Raw genomic sequence first — 20,764 nt, 5'->3', positions numbered from 1 at the left:
AGACTGTTGGGGACAGATTCATGAAGTGCCAGTATGGGTTGGCACAGCCCCGTTCAAGTCAATAGGAATTGATGCCGTACTGGGTACGCGAACCCATATCGGCACGCGATTAATCGGCAATATAATGACAGAGCTAGATATTCGAAGCCTGCATCTATAAATGGGACACCATTAACCTTTTTTCTGCCAAATGGGGCAGCAACAACTGGTTTGTGTTTCTGGCCCATCTGGTAGCCAAGGGGTTAAAATGTTTACTTTGAAAATATTTGCCATGCCTGTATCCCCTATCAATTAATGTTTTGTTTGTCTCGAGTTAAACATTTCTATATTACATTTTATTTTGTTTTGCTTGTAAAAGAAACACATATCTAAACTGGAGATGTGTGTGTATAGAAATATGTTTATATTGTTTTTACTGTACTTGTGTATAGTTGCGTTTTTTTTAAATGGTAACATTGATTCTTGGTATCACTGACATTGCAACATGTTTAATGTGTAAAGGCCAAGACATTTTCCCTCAAAGTACTCTAGGGATAATCTTTATTTCTATGAAAACAGGCTGAAGTGTGAACACGTTTCTTCAAAAGAGTTGGAATGTAACTGAGAAGGTAGCATTAAAATAGCCAGAGTTATTTATTCCTTTCAGGTTGTATGCTAAAAAGCAACACCAGCTTACTACTTCCAGACAGGTTAAATAAAAAAAATAAATAGGGTTTTTGTTCTTTTTTAACCAATCGCTGTTTGGTCGCAGCACAAAGTAAGTTTGTACTGCAAAAGTAGATGTTTATCCTGCTATGATAGATTGCCGTTTACGTATAGATACTGTATCGAACCCAGTCGCATTTATCATTCTGATGTCCTTGGCTAGGTAAATGGTATTGTGCAACCTGAAGTGTTTAGACTCCCATCGATTTTATCAGAGAAAAACATTTAAGTGACAGACTGGTACAGTATAGGAGTTACTAGTACGTAAACGAAGTTAGTTTTACTCAGAGTCCCATCTCATTTAGCTGCACACAACTCATTTAATTCCTTCCCTCCCTAATCAGGGGCATAGCTATAGCTTGGGCAAAACCTGGGGCCTGCACTCTTGGGGGGGGGGGGTGGTGCTCTTTCCTCTCTCCCCTCCCCCCCCTACTTGTAGAGACAGGCGAGGTAGTAGGTGGCAGTGGTGGCCTCCTGGCATTATAGAATTAGTAGAAGAATCACTTGAGGCAGAGCAGGGGAGCAGCGCGCTCTAGCAGTCTGACTCGGAACTTATGGTGTCTGCTGCTAGAGCGCGCTCCTCACCTCATGCTGTCCTGCTCTGCCTCAAGTGATTCTTCTGCTGGCTAATCCTTTAAGCTGGGGCCTGTCGCCACTGCAGACCATCTCCCCGTGCTTTTCCCCACCCAAATAAGCTTGGATGGGGGGAGGGGTACTGAGGATGATCTGGGGGAGGGGGAGATCTGAGGAGGATGATGAGGGGGAGATCTGAGGAAGCTCTCGGGGGGGAGGGAGATCTGAGGAGGCCTCCCTTAGGCCTCGAACATAGTGCACTGAGCGTCGCTGAGCAGTGCTCTCGCTTGCTGACGCTCACGCTACCAGGAGCTTTTTGCTGTCCTGACAGAGGAGACAGCAAGCGCGCTTGGGAGGTGGGTATCACTGTGTGTGTGTCACTTGGTAGCTGTGTGTGTGTGTGTGTCACTTTGAAGTGTTCTGTGTGTTTGTGTGTCACTGGGGAACGTGTGTGTGTGTGTGTGTGTGTGTGTGTGTGTGTGTATATTTTATATAATATTTAAAAACATTTTTAAAAAAAGACACGTGGTGAGAATAAATTATTTATTAACATTGTGCAACTTTGATAAATATATGCACGCACGCAAACACAAACACACACATACACATACACACACACATGCATACACACATTATATATATATATATATATATATACACACACACACACACATTATATATACACACACACACACATTATATATACACACACACACATTATATATACACACACACACACACATTATATATACACACACATTATATATACACACATTATATATACACACACATATATACACACACACATGCACACATACACACACATGCATACACATACACACACACACACGCATATGCACACACAGACACACACACACACACACACACACACACACACACACGCATACACATGCATACACATGCATACACATACACACACACAATGCACACAATGCAAACACACACACACACACACACACACAAGGCACACAATGCACACAATGCGCACACACACACACACATGCATACATGCATACACACATATGCACATACAGACACACACACAACACACACACAGGAGACAGGGACTGGAGCAGAAGGGGGGCAGGGACCGGAGCAGAAGGGGGGCAGGGAAGGGGGGCAGGGACTGGAGCAGAAGGGAGACAGCGATCGGGGCATCACCCTCTCCCCCCCCCCTCCTACACACACAACACACACAACACACACAACACCTTCTGTCTGGTAATGGCGGCTCTGTAGGGAACCGGCTGCAGCCCCATTGGATGGGAGCGGTCACGTGACCGCTCCTCCGCTTCCCCGAGCACCAAATTTCAATTTGACGCTCGGGGAAGAGTTTCTCCTCCTCAGCGCGCATCAGAGCGCATGAGCAGGGAGAAACTATAGCCGCGCTGATAGCAGATGCAGGGGCGTTCTGCATCTGTTCAGCGCGGCTCAGCACGCCTGAGTGCTCTATGGCCCGGGCCTTAGTCACTTACATTTGGCACTTAATTCTTCCTTGGCAACAGCAGGGTTTCCCCTATTTCCTAGCAATTCACAATGTGACTTAAATAGTGACAAACATGCCAAAAATAGGCTCCTCCCACCACCCCATTGCTGGGGCCGATCATGATGTCCTCTACCATGTACCCACATTATAATTGTTGTTTTAGCGCCGTTCCAAGTCACTGGGTTCTACTCTACCATGTACCCAACAAACCACCCACACGCCTGTGTTAAACATGACAATAGCGAAACCGTGTTGTATATGAGAAAATTAACAAACCAAAGATTATATTAGATAGAAAAACAACTTGGTAGCCACATAAGTAGCAAGTGGGAAAATCATAGCGTTATTCATAGGCAGAAAAAATTGGAGCAATAAGATCCAAAAAGAATACATATGTAACAGAAATGTCAATATAAGTAATGTGAATATTGCGGGTTAAATAAATAGTTACACACGAGGATCACTCGTTTTGATTAATTCCTGAACATAGAACAGTCCAAATGATGTAAGAACCCTATTGTTCAGCCACAAACTGCATAGGAAGTGGGACAACGTTTACGTTGCAGCAATGTAGCAGGAGAAATAACCAATGCTACGGCACTCTGAGATTACAACCACTGAGCAAATCAGTAGGACAACATTACATTACCAGTCTTGGTGGTGAGCGTGTTAGACCCGACAAGATCTCACGGCTATTTAGTCCTTCCGGTGCCCAAATCACACAGCTACTGCTAATTATCAAAGCGGGGGAAAGAGGCATCCACAGTCTACATGATGGTGCCAGACTACAGTATTGATAAGTCAGGGCTGAAGAAAAGATGCATGGATGGAATGGGTCCAGAAGTATCTACTGTATATGGAGCCTGAATACTATAAAGAAGAAAAGTCTCTCAACTGGATGTATTAAGCCAACTCCCAAATATACGATAATATTGACCTTTGAAGCTGTAACAGAGAAGCCTCAAAGATGAATCGGGAATGACAGGGTGACCAGAACACTAGGTAAAGGCTAACGTGAAGCTAAATTGCAAGAAAGTGAGCGGTTAACAACCAGGGGGTAAAATACAAAGCTACATAAACGGCTCCACTTACTGGGTAATAAACATGCACATAAACTCCCACAACCACAGCTAAGCCAAGGTTGGCACAAAACTCATGCAATTAGTTCATGGCATAAACCACCCAGTTACACATATTGTACAGCACCTACTATGTTTGGTCATCCAGGTGGTACCAACTGTGGTTAACTAATGTCCACTTGAAATGCATAGCCAGAGTAATCCCGCAGCTCGTAACATCTGGGCACTCTAAAAGGCATATGCAGACAGCCGTCTGAATGGCCTGGTTGTCTTGCCCATGTAAATTAAGCTACAGGGACATTTTAAGAAGATATGTGCAATGCGTGCTGAGACAATTGAGATCATGTTTAACCTTCTATTTGCGTCTTGTGTCTGTATAATTGAATGAATTGCTGTGTATTAATGAATTACAAACTCCACAGCCCATCTTATCAGAGGATTCCCAACCGTTTTTTATATTTTTCAATTGCGTCGGCATTGAGTAAATCAGAGATTTGTATTCCTTTTATACACCATCATTGAGAATAGCTGCATATTTTCAGTTAATTAATCATCACGCTTAATGATGCCCCATAGTTTAACTGTGTTCGCTATTATAGGGGATGCTGTATTAAATGTCTGCACGAATGGTACTCTCAACCCACTTATTTCTGGGTCTCATCTGTGATCTAGTTTTGTCCAGTGTTATATGCTGTAATCTGATTATAATCCCTCTCTCAGAATCTCTGATCTCAGTCCGTTTCCATTCAGTCAGCAGGGTCATTACAGATACAGGTAACCCGCAATCATTTTTATTGTGGGTAACCCGTTGATCACTTTAGTAGGATGGAAGCTTAGATTTCAACATGGTGTTCTGTTGGTGGGCTTTTTGTAAAGGCTTGTGAATAGAACACAGCAGTACAATTCCTGGGCTCCTCACAAATTGGCTTGTAATTTACTAGTGACATTTTTACATTTAGGACCCAAGTCTGTGTAAAAACATTTAGTTACATATTTTGATAACCTGATTCAAGCCTGCTACACTGAATAAATAAAATGTCTTGCTGTCCTATGGACTAAACTTAGTGATGTATATGAACTTGCTCTGAAGGGGTTAAATGAATAAAGCATATGCTTTTTGTGGTTCAGTGCAATTATAAACTGGTTTGATCCAGTAGGTGAATCGAACGCCTTTGTCAACTAAGATTTGGACATCAAGGAAAGTTACCATAGAATTACTGGCTTTGGGGTTAAACTGAATCTTAGAATCAAGGGAATTGATAGTGTACAATACAGTACTGGGAAAGTTAACATCTACAGTATGCAGCACCAGCAGCTTGCTATATGTTTGGTTAACAGGTTCTCAATGAGGATACATTTTTCTTCAAGGTACCCTATAAATAAGTTGGCATAAGATGGTGTGGTGGAGCTCCCCATGGCCATTTCCTAGATCTGCAAATACTACTGTTCAAAGCCAAAATTGTTTTTCCTCTAATGCCATATGTAACAGTGATGCAGGTTATTAAACAGGGGTGTGGCCCATATGTTCCCTACTCAGTAAATGCCTGACAGCTGTCATACCTGCCTCATTTGTGATGTTGGTATATAATGATTTTTCTATAGTCACTAATAAAGAATGATCAGTCAATGTCCCAAAGTTGTGTAATCTGCGCAAAATTTTTTTTTGGTATCCTGCAGATATGATGATGATCTATGCACCATTGGCTGTAAAAATGAGTCTATGTATTCCGCGATTGGCTGCAGAAGGTGCTTGGTAACTGAAATTATAGGTCTGTTGGGTGGGTCAATAAGGTTTTTTATGGATCTTTGGTATCCATAGATCACTGGCTGCCTCTGGTATATAGTCCTACTGTAAAGATCTTGGTGATGTCATGAATCCACTTATATTTAAGGTCATCCAGCACCTCTACTGCTCCCACCTTATCTGTTGTTTTAATAATAAACCTGTCACTCGAGGGAGAGTATAACATTTATTATTATTGCCCATAGGTTGGGACGTAAAGAGACTGGTTTACATATTGAAATGAACAGTATGTTAGTGTTTCAAAATACGTAATACTTTGTCAATTGAGGCTTACAAATTGGGTTGATGGTGCTTTTAATTCTAAAGGGTTGTTTGTTGGATACTTGCTAGTCCTTAAAAAAAAAAAATCTAACTCGCCTCCCTAATAGAAAAATAATCGCCATGAGATTTAAAGGGATCAAAAAATGTGGGACAAAATGGTAACCCTGTTGAGGGCATCCTCAACACTCCTTAATGCAATTCTCTGGGCGATAGATTGAAGATGACTGTCTTGCCTCTGGTTGTGAATGTCTCCTTACAGTCCCTTCTTGTTTGTTCCTTTCTGTACTTACATCCGTGACGGGTATCGCCAAAAGAGGCCTGTGCTCATCGGTATCAGAGTCCAATCGAGAGCTCCTGTGGCTGTCCTCTGTTGGCAGATCAGTGTCAGGATTGTTGGTCACTCTGTCATCTCCAAAGTCTCTGTGAATGTGCTTGTTGTCTATATCTGAATTTGCCACTTAGATGTATGTCTTTGTTCCCCACTCAACCACGGGTACATGACCGTCTTTGTAATCACTGCACACTTTGTAATATTTATCTCTCAAGTTGTGTCAGTCGTGTGGTATATTGCTATAGATCCTTGTCAATAATAGCTAATAGGTCAGTAGCCTTAAGTTGGTTAGTTTTGTATCTTCGTATGCACTTCACAGCTGTGATTTCACTGTTGGTTTGGCCCAATTGTTTATTGACCTCCTCAACAACTAATAAGATCAAGTCCAAAAGCACTTGTTAAGTATCTCGCACCATTTAGTGCAAAAGTCCTTGTTGAGTCAGCCAATCATAGGTGGGTTCTTAATTCTGAATCACCTTGTGATTCTGTGCAATTCTAGGTCAATTTATTTACTGTTAAACTTCTTAAGGATTTTAGATGTCATCTGGTAATCCTTCTCCAAAGGCCTTTTGAGCTCCATTTTAAATCCAATTCATCACGATGGGCTCCTGCAAATGGGTGATGGGTGGAGACCGTTTATAGCAGGTGTGTGCCATGTTTTTCACTATTTAAGTCGGTCTTTGTTTGCTCTGTAAGTCCTGATGAAGTTGTGTTATTAAACAACGAAACATTGACCTATAATAAAATAATTAATTTATTGAATCTAAGACTGGTGTGGTGTTTCCTGTTGTCTCCAGAAAACCGAAGTCCTCTTCTACTGAAAATGCTTTCCATAGAAGCAGTGAGGAGCGGGAATAGGCACTTTGCCTCTCATGTGGTTGGCATATTACTAACATCCTCCATGACCATGTCTAGAAATGTACATCAGATAAAAATACCTCTTGAAAACGTGTGTGTGTACCACATAGCGTAAATATTGGTAAAAATGATTATTTTATACATACATACTTCAGCCCTTTGTCGATCCACTGCTAGATGAAGGCACCCCCAATGATCTTCCAGGTACTGTAGTTGCATCTCCTCGTTATTCCACCAAATTTTATGACTTCATCCTCCCATTTTACTTTTGATCATCATCTTGGTCTTTTAATCTCTTGGAATCCAGTCGAGTATCATCTTTGTCCAACAATGGTAATATCTTCACCCTTGGTCTTTCTATTTCCTGTCTCTTTGGGTAATACCCAGCATACATATCTCTATATTTCTTTGCGTTGTCTGAAGCTTGTGAATTATCTTCGCATTTAGAGTCCAAGTTTCACATATATATGTGAGAACGGGCAGAATAGACCAGTTGAAAAACTTCTTTAGGCGCAGTGGAAGATTCCCTGGAAATATTGTCTTGTTTCTGTCAAATGCACTTAATCCCATATTCATTCTCCTATCGATTTTCATTGAAAAGGTTCCCATTCATTATTTGCTAGCCAAGGTAGACATAGTCTTTGAAAACTAATTCTAGTTCTATTCTATTTATATTAAATCTTTGTAGAACATCACTTTGGTCTTGCAAACGGAGGCTCACATTCTTACTTGCTTCAGTAAGTTCTCCAATTTGTTGCTAGAGGTCTTCTGGACTTGTGGCAAAAATAACGTAATCTGCAAATCGTAGGAGATTCGAATAGTCATATTTGATTTTGATTCCTTTTTCTTCCCAATCCAATGTTTTGAACCATAGAAGTGTTGCAGTAAAATGTTTGGCTATATGGTGTCTTCTTGCTGCACGTCCTTGCTGATCCTTATCTTGCTTGTAACTTCATGTAATCGAACAGACGTGGAATTCTCGTAAATGTTCTTTATAATATCAACATTTTATTTTCTTAATGTATCTAGGACCGCTGAGGTGTTGACAGGATCAACTGCTTTTTCGTAATCTAAGATGAGTGGTAGATTGTATTCATTACTTTGGGAAATTACTTCTTGTACGACTTCGATGCGGTCCATTGTATTGTTTCCACTGCGAAATCCTGCTTGTTCTCTAGGCTGGGACAAATCCTGGGTCTGTTATAGCCAATTAGTGAGCATCTTGGTAACAATCGTCTAAGTGATTGGAAGTAGACTGATTGGTCTGTAGTTCTTGAGGTCGTCTTGTGTGTGTGTGTGTGACACACGAAAAGATGTCGGCGCTTAACCCCTAATATGCCAATAAGTGATGGGAATACTTATATAAATGTAGAAATGTAATAATGTGTTGAAAAAAATTAAATGATTTTTCATGAAAAGTGACGGTGAATAAATGTCAAAATATCAATATTAGAGTCCATAGAGTTTCGTTGGAGTAGTTCAAAAGGTGTTATCTGTGGGATAAAAACTGCATCTTCAACGCATCAACAATGAATTTCTAAAACAACAAAAAAGAGAAGCGCACGCTCCATAGCATAATACTGTTACAAAATTAATATTTAATAAAAAACTGTAGACAAATGCTCACTTACAAGTAAGATATAATCTTGCAGTAGATCTGTGATGGTGAGGTTACGGAGATCCAGCTGATCTAGGACAGCGGAGGTGCAAAAAATACAAAATTCACAATCAGCTGGTTGCTAGCAGTCATATGTTTGCAGACCGTTCAATTTTCCCAGCCACATGCAGTCTCTGATGGAAGACCGATAATCCGACCAAAGAGTCCCCCCCGCAAAGAGGAACGTCCACAGAGAGGTGAAACAGCCTGTTACAATCCGAGGGAACCCCTCACCAGCCTGTCTGTCTCCTGACACAGGGAAGCTGAAAGTCCCGCCAGCTGGTAATCGCTGAAAATTCTGAACACCACTAACTAAGTCCCTGCTTATTCACAAATCGCGTGACTCAACACGTTTCGTTACATAAAACGTAACTTCAGGAGAGATTATCTATATCTCAATCTCGTATCCTTTTTTTCCACATTGAATTCATGTTTAACTTTATTTGTGTTAGCCTCCACTTTTTTGCTTGGATGATGTTCCATGTACAGAATCTACTACAGGCAGTCCTCGGTTATCCGACACATATGCGTTACTCAAAATGGCGTTGTAAAGCGAAACGTTGTAAAGCGAAACACGTTTTCCCATAGGAACACAGTTTAAATGAAAGGTTCCGTTCCTGAAGGCATTTTTAACACTAAAATACACCAAATATTTTATGCAGGCAATAAGATATGCAGCACACACAAATTATATAGTGTATATACTGTATTATATATATAATATAGCATAATAAATAATATATTATATAGTATAATATAATATTATATAGTATTATATTATATATATACGCTCTTACGACGCTTTGCAACGTTGTTTATGTGAATGTGTGTATATATATATATACACACATACACAACGTTGCAAAGCGTCGTAAAAGCGTTGGATAAGCCATTTTGGCGTTGTAAAAATGAACATAGGTATGCATTGCATAGCGTTGGATAAGCCATTCGTTGTAAAGCGAAGCGTTGTAAAACGAGGACTGCCTGTACTTTCAGTGAACTATTTCCTCAAATTTCCCCTGAACCTACCATCTCCAGAAAATGACCGTTAGTTTGTGTCCACCTTTCTCTGAAATTGTTTCCATCCTGCGCTTTATTGTAACCCTTGATGCACTGGAACGTTTCTATGCTATTCGTCCTCTACTTTTATGCTGGAGTTATACATGCTGGGGTTTCTAAGCTTTGCTAATATATTTTGATGTGAACCATAAGACATTTTTTTTCCCCTTTGTCGTTCTGAAGATACAGTATACTTGTTGATGATGGGAGGTCTAAATACATAGTTCAGGAGGTTCATCAAAGCAGAGATATTCCACTCTCAATAAGGTAGGGTGGGTACAGATAGGGAACTGGGTGTAGAGTGAGAAGGGAGCTTTAAGTCAATTTTATGTAGGTTTGAGTCAATCTATACATATTTCATATTATGTTGGTATTCAACGCACTTACCGCTTTTCCAGAGCAACATCAATAACGTGTGTCTGGGGTACATTATGTGATGCATGCAAAATTAGTGAGTATGGCATTATTTCAAAATTAATTTGCAAGTGCAAATGATTTTTTATAAATATATCTGCCTATAGTTTGGCAATAAACAGCTCTTGGTGATTTGCATCTGTATGTTACAGATTAAAGCAATTAGTCATGCAGAAAAGGAGTGTTAATTAGGCATGGATGAGGAATCTGCTATTTTCCTTCTAAGGAAGAAGAAGGTCCAAGCAGTTTTATTACCAGTACATCTTTACTTCATTAGAATAATTAAAGCCATACTCTGAATGGTAGACAGTAATTTCCTGTGGCTATGGGGGGGGGGAGGGAGAGAGAGTCGCTTTCACAGTTACTGTAGGGTGGTATTTGATTTCTGGAATGTGTGGAAATGGTTAGAGAACATTTAATAATGAAGAAAGGAGATTTGAGAATGTTCAAAAATGTTCCTTTGAAAGCTATATACATGTTGGTAATTTTCAAGGTGAAAGAAATGCATGTGTGTATAAATGTAAATCTCGTAAAGTTTTTGCCAACATATACTTAAATATTTGTATATTTATTTATTTCCATAAATGGGTTAGTAATAAACAGAACTAAATATACTGTACATTCATGGGTCAAGGTCATGTAAAGACTACACATTATATCAGACATTACCACTTCAATTTATTTCATATTTTCTCTAAGAACATTTACTGTGCACTTGTCTCTCTAACTGTATGTTGAATTTAAATGTGCTGCACCAGTTGACTCTGGAAAACTGAAGTACATTGAAATTCATTACTAATCCTTCTTGCTTCTGCTTCTTGTAACAGCACAGACCTGTCCTCTCCTAAATTTCTTTGGCTGCTGATTTACACAGAAGGGAGGTAAAGGATAGGTTTGTTGTGTTCTATGAGATGGACCCCAGAATGATTTGCTGTGAATCTCTATGTATTTCACATTTCCAATGTCCCAAGACGCGTCATGAATAAAACGGACTTGTGACATCTGAAAAATCCTTCTTTCACGCACTTCGTAAGTGCTCAACTAAAGCAGAATATACAGCCAAGAATTGCAATTTAAACGAAATACACATGTCTATTTTTTTTTTATTTTAAGCTTAATTTTGAACAGCTTTTGTAATGTAGGTATCAATCTTTAAAATGTTTTGAGACAATTTTTTTTAAATGTTTGGAACTTGTGTGGAAATAGACCTTCCAATGTAGCAGGCAAAACAAAACTTATCAGTGAAAGCATTCAAACTCCCCTGAAGTAGCATTTGTTGCCTCATCTCTTAACATTTTTATTTGGGCCTGTAGGAGATGTGTGCAGAGGTATGCAATGGAGACCGTTTTTAAGGTGAAATTAAAATAAGGCTTTATTGCGGCTGTTCCTTTAACACGGCAAAACATTAAAAATAAACAAAATAAAGTAGAATATTTAGACCTTTCTTCCAGCCCTCCTTAACCGGGTGGGTAGCTAAGCTAATTACCACCCCAAATTACACACAACAGCCCAACAAGAAAGTCTCTTCTCTGTTCTTGTAGCTGCAGGGGAAGGCCTCTCTGCTTTCCTGGGTCCGCACCCTTGTGTGCTATGGAAAGGTCCGCCCGTGTCCAGGTATAGAGGTCTTGTCCCCTTGTCTTGCTGTCAGCATACAGTCCTGTGTTCATCAAGACATCTTTTCCTCTTGTCAGTCCAGTTGTGGGCTGTTTCCTGTTTCTTAGATCAGGCTTTTTCTAACAGTCCTAATCAGCAAGGTGGAGTCTGGTTGATTGCATATGCAATTAACCAGCACACTGCTGGATTTAGAGACAGTTTTTCTCAACAGTGATAAGTCCCTGTTACAGGGCCCTATGCAGTTCTAATCTTATTTAAAATGTACTGTTCTTCCCCCTTCATCACTTTGGCACTAGAATTAGTTTATACAAAAAAAGTGTGGATGAATAATATATTTGTATCTAATAATTTAAGTCGTATCACTGAAGAAATTAGGTATATATTGTGTTATCCACCCCTCCTAAAGGGTTACTAACATGGTTGTTGTATATTTGGCCCCTGGGTTGCCATGGGGATCTAGATGTCATGCAGGGGTTTATAAGTAGGAGGGACTATTCTAAAAGGTGAGGTTCCTTGAGGACATGAGGAGATGAGCCTCAGAGAGAGTAGATAAGCAATGGTGTATGTATGTATGCATGTATGTCTTTATTTATATAGCGCCATTAATATATATAGCGATGTTTATAAAGTAATGGTATAGACCAGGCCCCCCTGTTTATTATACGGTATATAGCAGGGGTGGGGAATGTCCGGCCCGCGGGCCGTATAAGGCCCGTGAAATTATTTGATCCGCCCCCCGTGAGTCAGGGCCCGGCCGCACGGGCCCCCTGCCATTCGATAAATCCCATCGCCCGCTTACCGCGCTCGCGATGCGCCGCAAGAAAGGAGGAAAAAAACCAAAACCTCCCCCTCTCCTGATTGGTTGCCGCGTGTTGGCACGCTGCCAAGATTTTTTTTTTTGGCCCGCAGCAAGCTCTATACGAGCTTGCAAAGCGAGGCCCGCCTCTTCCTGCATGGAGCACGTGGTGTCTGCTCCATGCCTCCCTTGCTTCCCCCTTGCCCCAATTCCCCCTTGTGCCCCTCCCTCCCCAAGTCCAGAGCCGCAACAGCCGCCGGAGTAGGAGGGGAAGATGGCCTTCGAGGAGGTGATGCAGGACCCGAGATTCACCAGGGCGGCACTGGTAAGCAGCGCTCGGGGGGGGGGGGGGGAGGCTATAAGAGGAGTGGTTCTTGGGGCAGTGATTCCCAACCGGGCTCTCCCCCCATCGCTCTCCTCCTCCCTCCTAGGAGCTCATGTGCAGTCCTCACTGCTTCCTGCCTGTGAGCTGAGAGGGAGGGAGGGGGGTCATCTGTGGTGTTGGCTTCTTCTGTGAACTTTTCATGTGAGCTACCGGAGGTAGAAGGGAGATGCTGCTTCTGCTCAAACTTGCTTGTGTGTGTGTCAGACTGACTGAGTGAGTGTGTGTGTCAGACTGAGTGTGTGTATGTGTGTCAGAATGACTGTGTGTGTATGTGTGTCAGTCTGTGTGTGTGTGTGTCAGACTGTGTGTGTGCCAGACTGAGTGTGTGTGTGTGTGTGTGTGTGTGTGTGTGTGTGTGTGTGAGAGAGGATGGGAGAGGGGGAGAGGAGAGAGAAGGAGAGGTAGAGGGAGAAAGGAAGAGGAGAGAGGAGAGGAGCGAGAGAGGGGAAGGAGAGGACAGAGGAGGGACAGGAGAGAGGTAGAGAGAGAAGGAGGGGGAGAGGAGAGGGGATAGAAGAGAGAGAGGGGGGAGGAGAGAAGGAGAGAGGGGGGGAGAGAGGGAGAGAGGAGGAGAGGAGACAAAAGGAGGGAGGAGAGAGAGGAGAGGAGAGGGGGGAGAGGAGAGAGATGTGGAGAGAGAATGAGGGAAAGGAGGAAGAGGAGAGGAGGGAGAGGGGAGAGAGGACAGGGGGACAGGAGAGAGAAGGAGGAGAGGTAGAGAGAGGGGAGAGAGGAGGGTATAGAAGAGAGGAGAGAGATGTGGAGAGAATGAGGAGAGGAGAGAGAGAGGTAGAGAGAAATAGGAGAGAGAGGGGAGAGAGGACAGAGGAGGGACAGGAGAGAGAAGGAGAGGTAGAGAGAGAGAGGGAGAAAGGAGGGGGAGAGGGGAGAGGTAGAATGGAAGAGGAGGAGGAGGAGGGGGAGAGGAGAGAGAATGAGGGAGAGGGGGAGAGGTAGAAAGGAAGAGGAGAGAGAGGAGAGGACAGAAGGAGGGAGAGGAGGGAGAAAGGTAGAGGAGAGAGAAGGGGGGTGAGGAGAGAGGGGGAGAGAGATCGATTGATCAGTGGGGGATGATGTGAGATGTGGGGTGGGGGGTGATGTTTAAACCAAAATCATTACAAAATATATACACATTGTTTATTCAAAAGTATGAGTTAATTATTATTTATTACCCCCAGTACTTTACACGTCTATTTTGTGATTTACCCCTGTCAAATATGTCATCCAGATAGGGGTTCCCCGAAATGTTACAAAATACTTAAAGGGTTCCTCCAAACAAAAAAGGTTGTGAATCACTGGCTTGGGGGATGGAAGAGCGAGTTTGCGGAGGGAGAGACACCTCACTACCGACTCTCCTCCTCCCCACACCGTGCAGCAGCTGCGGAGGAGGGCACCTGCTCCGCAGTGGAGAGGGAGCCACGCAGGGCCCTGACGGGGAGGGCAGGAGGGCCCTGGGACACCACCAGGCCTGTCACTCAGTCACTGAGTGACACAAATCCCAGCATCATTGGTCTCCCTGACTTCAATACATGTTGTTGTATGATTAGCTTTTGCAGACACCCCCACCCCCCCCATGATCTGTGCCCCATAAAATAACTCAGTGTGATCTAAGCTGTCAGACCGTTCCTCATGCATTTCAAGTTGTCACTTCTTGCAGCTGATTGTCATTCTTGTTTAGCATCATTGGTGATGGATTTCGGTGCAGGTAGTATTTGGAGTATTTGTATTCAATTTGCAATTTTTTACTTCAGGAAGACTAAGTCGCACTCACTCAGTGCATTGAACTTGACTGCCGTGTCTGCGGTCCTGTCAAGTGTCACGCACTTGAACTGAGTGCCACTCAAGTTTAACACTTGTCTTTGGAGCCTTCAGTAGGATTTTGCTTGAGTGTGGGTCGGGGAGAGTGTGGGTCGGGGAGAGTGTGGGTCGGGGAGAGTGTGGGTCGGGAGAGTGTGGGTCGGGGAGAGTGTGGGTCGGGGAGAGTGTGGGTCGGGGAGAGTGTGGGTCGGGGAGAGTGTGGGTCGGGGAGTCTGACAGTGTGGGTCGGGGAGTCTGACAGTGTGGGTCGGAGAGTCTGACAGTGTGGGTCTGAGAGTCTGATTCCCCCCCACCCCCCTGCACATTTCTCCCCGTGTGTGTGTGTGTGTGTGTGTGTGTATACAGACACCAACACACAGTCAGTCATAGTCACCCACCACCCAAGTGTTAGTCAGTCAGCCACCCAAAGAGAAGCATTTCCAGCCATCACATTAGGGGTGAGTTAATTAAATGTTTGACCAAATATAGCAGGCTAATTTTTAAGTTGATAATTTTGTATGGCCCTCGAATGATGTTATAAATATCCAAATGGCCCTTGGCAGAAAAAAGGTTCCCCACCCCTGGTATATAGGGACAGTACCCATTGAGTTGGGATCCCTGAAAGATGGAATGGAGTTCTGAATAAGTAATACAGCATGCCATAGAGGGCCTCAGAAAAGAGGGCTCCCGGGTGCTGGTGGATCAGCTCTAACCGCGGATCGGCGCTAATATTCTGGAACCCAACTCACTTACGTCAGTAAAAATATTATTGCTATGGATGGATTTACATTTTATAAATAAACTGACTACTTTTTTGTCTTTTATATAGTTTAGGACAGGGGAGCGCTAAGTGGGGCGTGAGATTTTCGGGGGGAGGGGGGTTCATGGCTTTTACAGATGCCCATGCTTTCCCGAAGGCATTTAAAATAAATGCCAGGGATTGCGCGAGGCCTCAGTAACTTTTTACTTACCTTGGTTCCAGCGACGCGTCTCTATGGCAACTGGCATCAAATGACGCCGCTGGGTCATTTGACGCCGGAGCCATGCAGGGCAAGGGGGCGCGAGCTGGAGGGGAGACAGGGAGGCACTTTAAGGTAAATTTGTGCACCCCTGGTTTAGGACGTTACAGTATGAAGAAATAATTCAAATGTTGCTGTTTAAAAAAATATTTTTATATGATCATAAACTAAATTGTACGCGATCACCACATTTTTGTCAGGAAAACACTAGTAAACTCCAATGGAACAACATGATCCCCAAAGGATGTAGTATATTCCATTAAGACATGGACAGGACATCCTAAGGATGCACTATCCACTTTTGTTTCTCCACTGCCACTGTATCCAGAGCAGCACTAGGAACACTGGTTAGTAGAAAATGTGTTTCATAATTTCTAACCAAAGGTTTCTGTTGAATGAATACATTTATTGTGGGCCATTTCTGCTACAATGTGTCCTCTGGTGATTTTTGAAGTGTCTGTGATTCTGTGAAATGCACAGGTAATTTTATTGCTCTTTCCATCAGACGTGAAAAATTAGATTGTAAGTTCCTACGATCCAGGAATGTATACCTGAAAAATGATGTATAAAACTATAACTGACACATCAGCTACTTTATTTTTTTATTGCAAGCAGTATGGTGACATGATATTGAATTTATTTTCTAGTGCAGTGATAATTTGTAGATTTACATTTGCTCATCTATGCCAAATCTCATCCCTTACATTTTTGGCATGTACGCTTCCCTGCACGCTTCATTGCGTCTGCTTATTCTGATGAAGTAGGGGAGTGCTGTCCTTTCCAAGACAATTTGCTCTCTGTTAATCTGTTTTGGCAGCCTTTGCAATATTAGACCAGGCTCACTAGTGTACAGTACTGTACATCATGCAGTTCCACATAGAAGCTCTTACTGGAGAAGTGATGAATGGAAACAATGTCACCATGTACCATGTAACATGTTCTCAACTCTTAACAACACTTGTTTCATAATTGTCGGAGTTGCCTGCAATGTATTGCAAAATTAGAGAAACCTTGCAGCAATGAACAAAATCAATGTTTAATATAGATGTTAATGTAAATATTTTTCTTTTTTTGTATTAAAAAAAATAATTAAATTGTACAAGAAACATTCCATCATATGGTCCATTTTTGTATTCTTACTATGAAGAATATAAAATAAAATGTGTGTGTGTATATGTATGTGTGTATATATATATATATATATATATATATATATATATATATATATATATATATATATATATTTATTTATTTATTATGTACATTGTCAATGATTTTCATTTTGGAAACCGAGTCTGGTTCTTTCTTTTAGAGGCCAGCAAGCTGGTAATGTCATATGTGGCGGCTGTGTGCGGGAAAGGAGCTGAAGTTAATCAAGTGAAGGAACAACTTTTGCAGTCAAACCCAGTTCTCGAAGGTAGGAGCCCTTGTAGTTATCTGTATCTCCTGATCTGTCTTGCTGATGCATAGGTTTTATTTCATATTGATAGAAGTACACATAATGGCTCTGCAAAGGTTAGCCTTTTGTAAAATGAATCCCATTCTCTTCTTGTAAACCTTGTTATTTCTATGTTCCTTATTCCCTTTTCTCTTTTATAGTAGAAAAACTGGAGGTCATTCATTGAAATTATAATAGGACTGAAAATATCATCTTATTATAATAGAACTTCTGCTCACTCACCCACCCAGGTTATCTTATAATACAACTAGGGCGCACCCATTCAAAATAATACTGTATTATAATAGGACCAAGACACAGATAATGGCGCTTGGCCAAGCATAAATCATTGGAATTTCAATTGAATGCACTTGCTTTCTGCATGCATGGAATGTATTGGACTTTGAAAGAAAAAGGCTGGTCAGCCTCAGCCTTGTTTTATCCTAGGTGGCTAGTGACCTTGGGAGAGGTGCCAGGTAGTGTTATATTTATGTGCTTATAACTAATGGTTGATGCCTTTTGCACTAACATTTGACACACACTTTTTATATATATATATATATATATATATTAAAAAAAAATCTAGTTTGTAAACGTGGTGAGCTGAGACTTGGGAGGGGACTAATTTCCTCTTTTGTCTGATGTAACTGTCTTCAAGTTTGAATACCCCCCCTCCCCTTCTCTTTATTGGTTCTTTGATAAGGACGGGGGGGGGGGGGTAAGGTTAGAAAAACACTTCATTGATATTCTCCCTACTCAGCTGCCTCTAGGAAATGCAACATGTTGTAATACATTTTTGGAAAAAGAAGCCAAATCTTTGCTTTTAGCATGACAGTCCGTTTTAAGAAAGCAAATGGGATTGCTAATTTGTTTTAAAGGTGTTCTTAAATAGAGTTCTCCTCAAGCTCAAGAGAGCAAGTAATGGAAAGTTACTTATTTCCGATCCGTGAGATTTCACACTATCAACTTTCACATTACCACCACTTTACTAGGTTGTTGCAGGGTGTATTCAAATGTTCTTTACCATTGAGGAAATGAGAGAAACACATGTTCAAAGTGAGATCAGTTGGCCTTTGACCTGCAGTTGCTGTATAGTGAAATAAAATTGAGGGGCGCATAATCAAGGCGAAGCAGCAGGTTTATGTATTATGCAACGGGCAAGGGGAGAGTAAATATTGAAACCATGTGTGCAGTAGTTCACATCTCTGAATTTCAGTATGCGGCTGAAGGGCGTATCTTGGAAACAGGTGAACCTAGTTCAATTGCCAATGTCCATTCTTTTAGTGATCTTGTGCAAGACAATCTAGCTCCCGGTGTCTCAAGCACCAAATATACAGATGCAGCCACCACAACACTTGTACCTGAGAGATTCTGGGGCAGTCTCACAGTAAATGCCTCAACATTGCCTGAACATTTCTGTGAGATTCTTAATGGCCCATCGGATTAACACAGCAGGGGTCCCTGCAGTATTAATCCAATGGGGCATTAAGACTCTCACATAAATGTTGAGGCATTTACTGTGAGACTGACCCAGAATTTAAAAGGCAAGAGTTCTAATACTTGTGGCTGCATCTGTAGGTTGAAAGCTCTTCAGGGCAGGACCCTTGTGTGCCTTTGAAATTCTATCCACAGTGCTGCATACAGTATCTGCCCCATATGAGAAAAAATAGTGCTATCAATATTTTATAACATTGCTCACAGGAACTGCACCTTTAAGCGAAACTGCAGCACCCATACACATAAAAGGACTTTAGTTCGACCTGTAGAAGATGCCAAGCATGTTATTTAGTGATTAATGGGCTTACTTGGACATATATACTGTATACTTATACTGTGTGCTGAGTGATAATGGTGAAAGCGAGGGTTGCAGACCTGTCCAAGACATGCAAATGAGCATACACTAATATTTCCATTTGCTATATGCTTTACTGTGGAGGGTTTTTGTCACTTTTTTACCCACCATAACTTAATGTGGTGAAACCTATCCCATTCTTCATTTTGCAAAGCCAGTATAACCAACCCCACACTGATGAGACCCTTGAAGGTTGAAACGTCTGTCTGTGGGTGGGTATACTGGCTTTGCATCTTAACCCAGGCTGTGCTCAAAGCTGTGAAATGCAGCAAGCATACGCTTATAGGGGGACCATGTTATATGGTTTTGAAGCAAAAGGTGGTCTGTGTGCTCATTTGCATGTCATTTCCCAGAATCTCTTGCTGCAGTGGAAGTACTGTGTGTTAGGTGATAATGGTGAAAGGCAGGGTTGCAGACCTGTCTAAGACATGCAAATGAGCATTCAATAATATTTCCATTTGATATATATAGTGCCCGATCCTAGTGTAATGCCACAGATAAAAATGTAATGGTTTCCAACAATCACAATATTAAAACTCACAGACATCACATATTCAGGCGTGTTATGAAATTAACTCATGCCCCACGTGTCACTATGCCGACGGTCCACTCAACCATTTGACATGATCTGTCATGGGATCACTTCCGCAAGGTAACTCCCAATGTGTGTCACTCCTTGGATTGTCCTCCGTCAACTATGTTCCAGACAGGAAACGTTCGCAGTCGGGGCAGAGTATCAGCACTCCTCCGGTGTGGTAATTAAAACCACCGTTCAACATCCCTTCAGACAACAACACGTGTAACCCTAAGCATTTCTTCAGGGATATATATATATATATATGTGTGTGTGTGTATGTATATGTATCCCCCTGAGGAAGGTCCTATTTTGGAGGACCGAAACGTTGGGTTTCTTGATGTACCACTATTTTCACCAATAAACTTTGTGAAGTTTTCTACAATTGAGTGCTGTCTCTTGCTTTACCAGACCTCGGAACGGTAACGTATGTATATGTATATAAATATACTTATTGAGGTTATGGTGGGTAAAAAAAGTGACAAAAACCCTCCACAGTAAAGCATAAAGCAACTGTAAATATTCCTGTATATTCATTTGCATGTCTTAGACAGGTCTGCAACCCTGTCTTTCACCATTATCACCCAGCACACAGCACTTCCACTGCAGCAAGGGATTCTGGGAAATGACATGCAAATGAGCACACAGAGCCACCTTTTATCTCAAGCAGCATGCATTGGCTAAGGGTTGCTCATGTAATGTGAGCTTGAGATAAAAGGTGGCACTGTGTGCTCATTTGCATGTCATTTCCCAGAAACCCTTGCTGCAGTGGAAGTGCTGTGTGCTGGGTGATAAAGGTGAAAGACAGGGTTGCAGACCTGTCTAAGACATGCAAATGAATATATAGGAATATTTACAGTTGCTGTGTGTGTGTGTGTGTGTGTGTGTGTGTGTGTGTGTGTGTGTGTGTGTGTGTGTGTGTGTGTGTGTGTGTGTGTGTGTGTGTGTGTGTGTGCGCGCGCTTCAGTATTAGGTGATACCATTTTTATTTGGACTAACAATTGATATCATAGGACAAGCTTTCGAGAGTGTTCATTTCTT

General features: G+C 41.9%; 1 protein-coding gene across 5 annotated transcripts in view; it reads left to right on the top strand.

Annotated features, from left to right (window-relative positions):
- MYO1B (myosin IB) overlaps positions 1 to 20,764 on the top strand; it is a 193,420-nt gene that overhangs the window by 67,129 nt on the left and 105,527 nt on the right. For all 5 annotated transcript variants that reach the window (XM_075608349.1, XM_075608350.1, XM_075608352.1 and 2 more), the window contains one exon: positions 17,172 to 17,276. In XM_075608349.1, coding sequence (XP_075464464.1) covers positions 17,172 to 17,276 — 105 coding nt within the window. The remainder of the gene's footprint in view (positions 1 to 17,171; positions 17,277 to 20,764) is intronic.

This window comes from Ascaphus truei, chromosome 7 (genome assembly GCF_040206685.1).
Source record: "Ascaphus truei isolate aAscTru1 chromosome 7, aAscTru1.hap1, whole genome shotgun sequence".
NCBI lineage: Eukaryota > Metazoa > Chordata > Amphibia > Anura > Ascaphidae > Ascaphus > Ascaphus truei.
The sequence above is the reverse complement of the archived record's forward strand: the minus strand, read 5'-3'. Positions and strand labels throughout refer to the sequence as shown.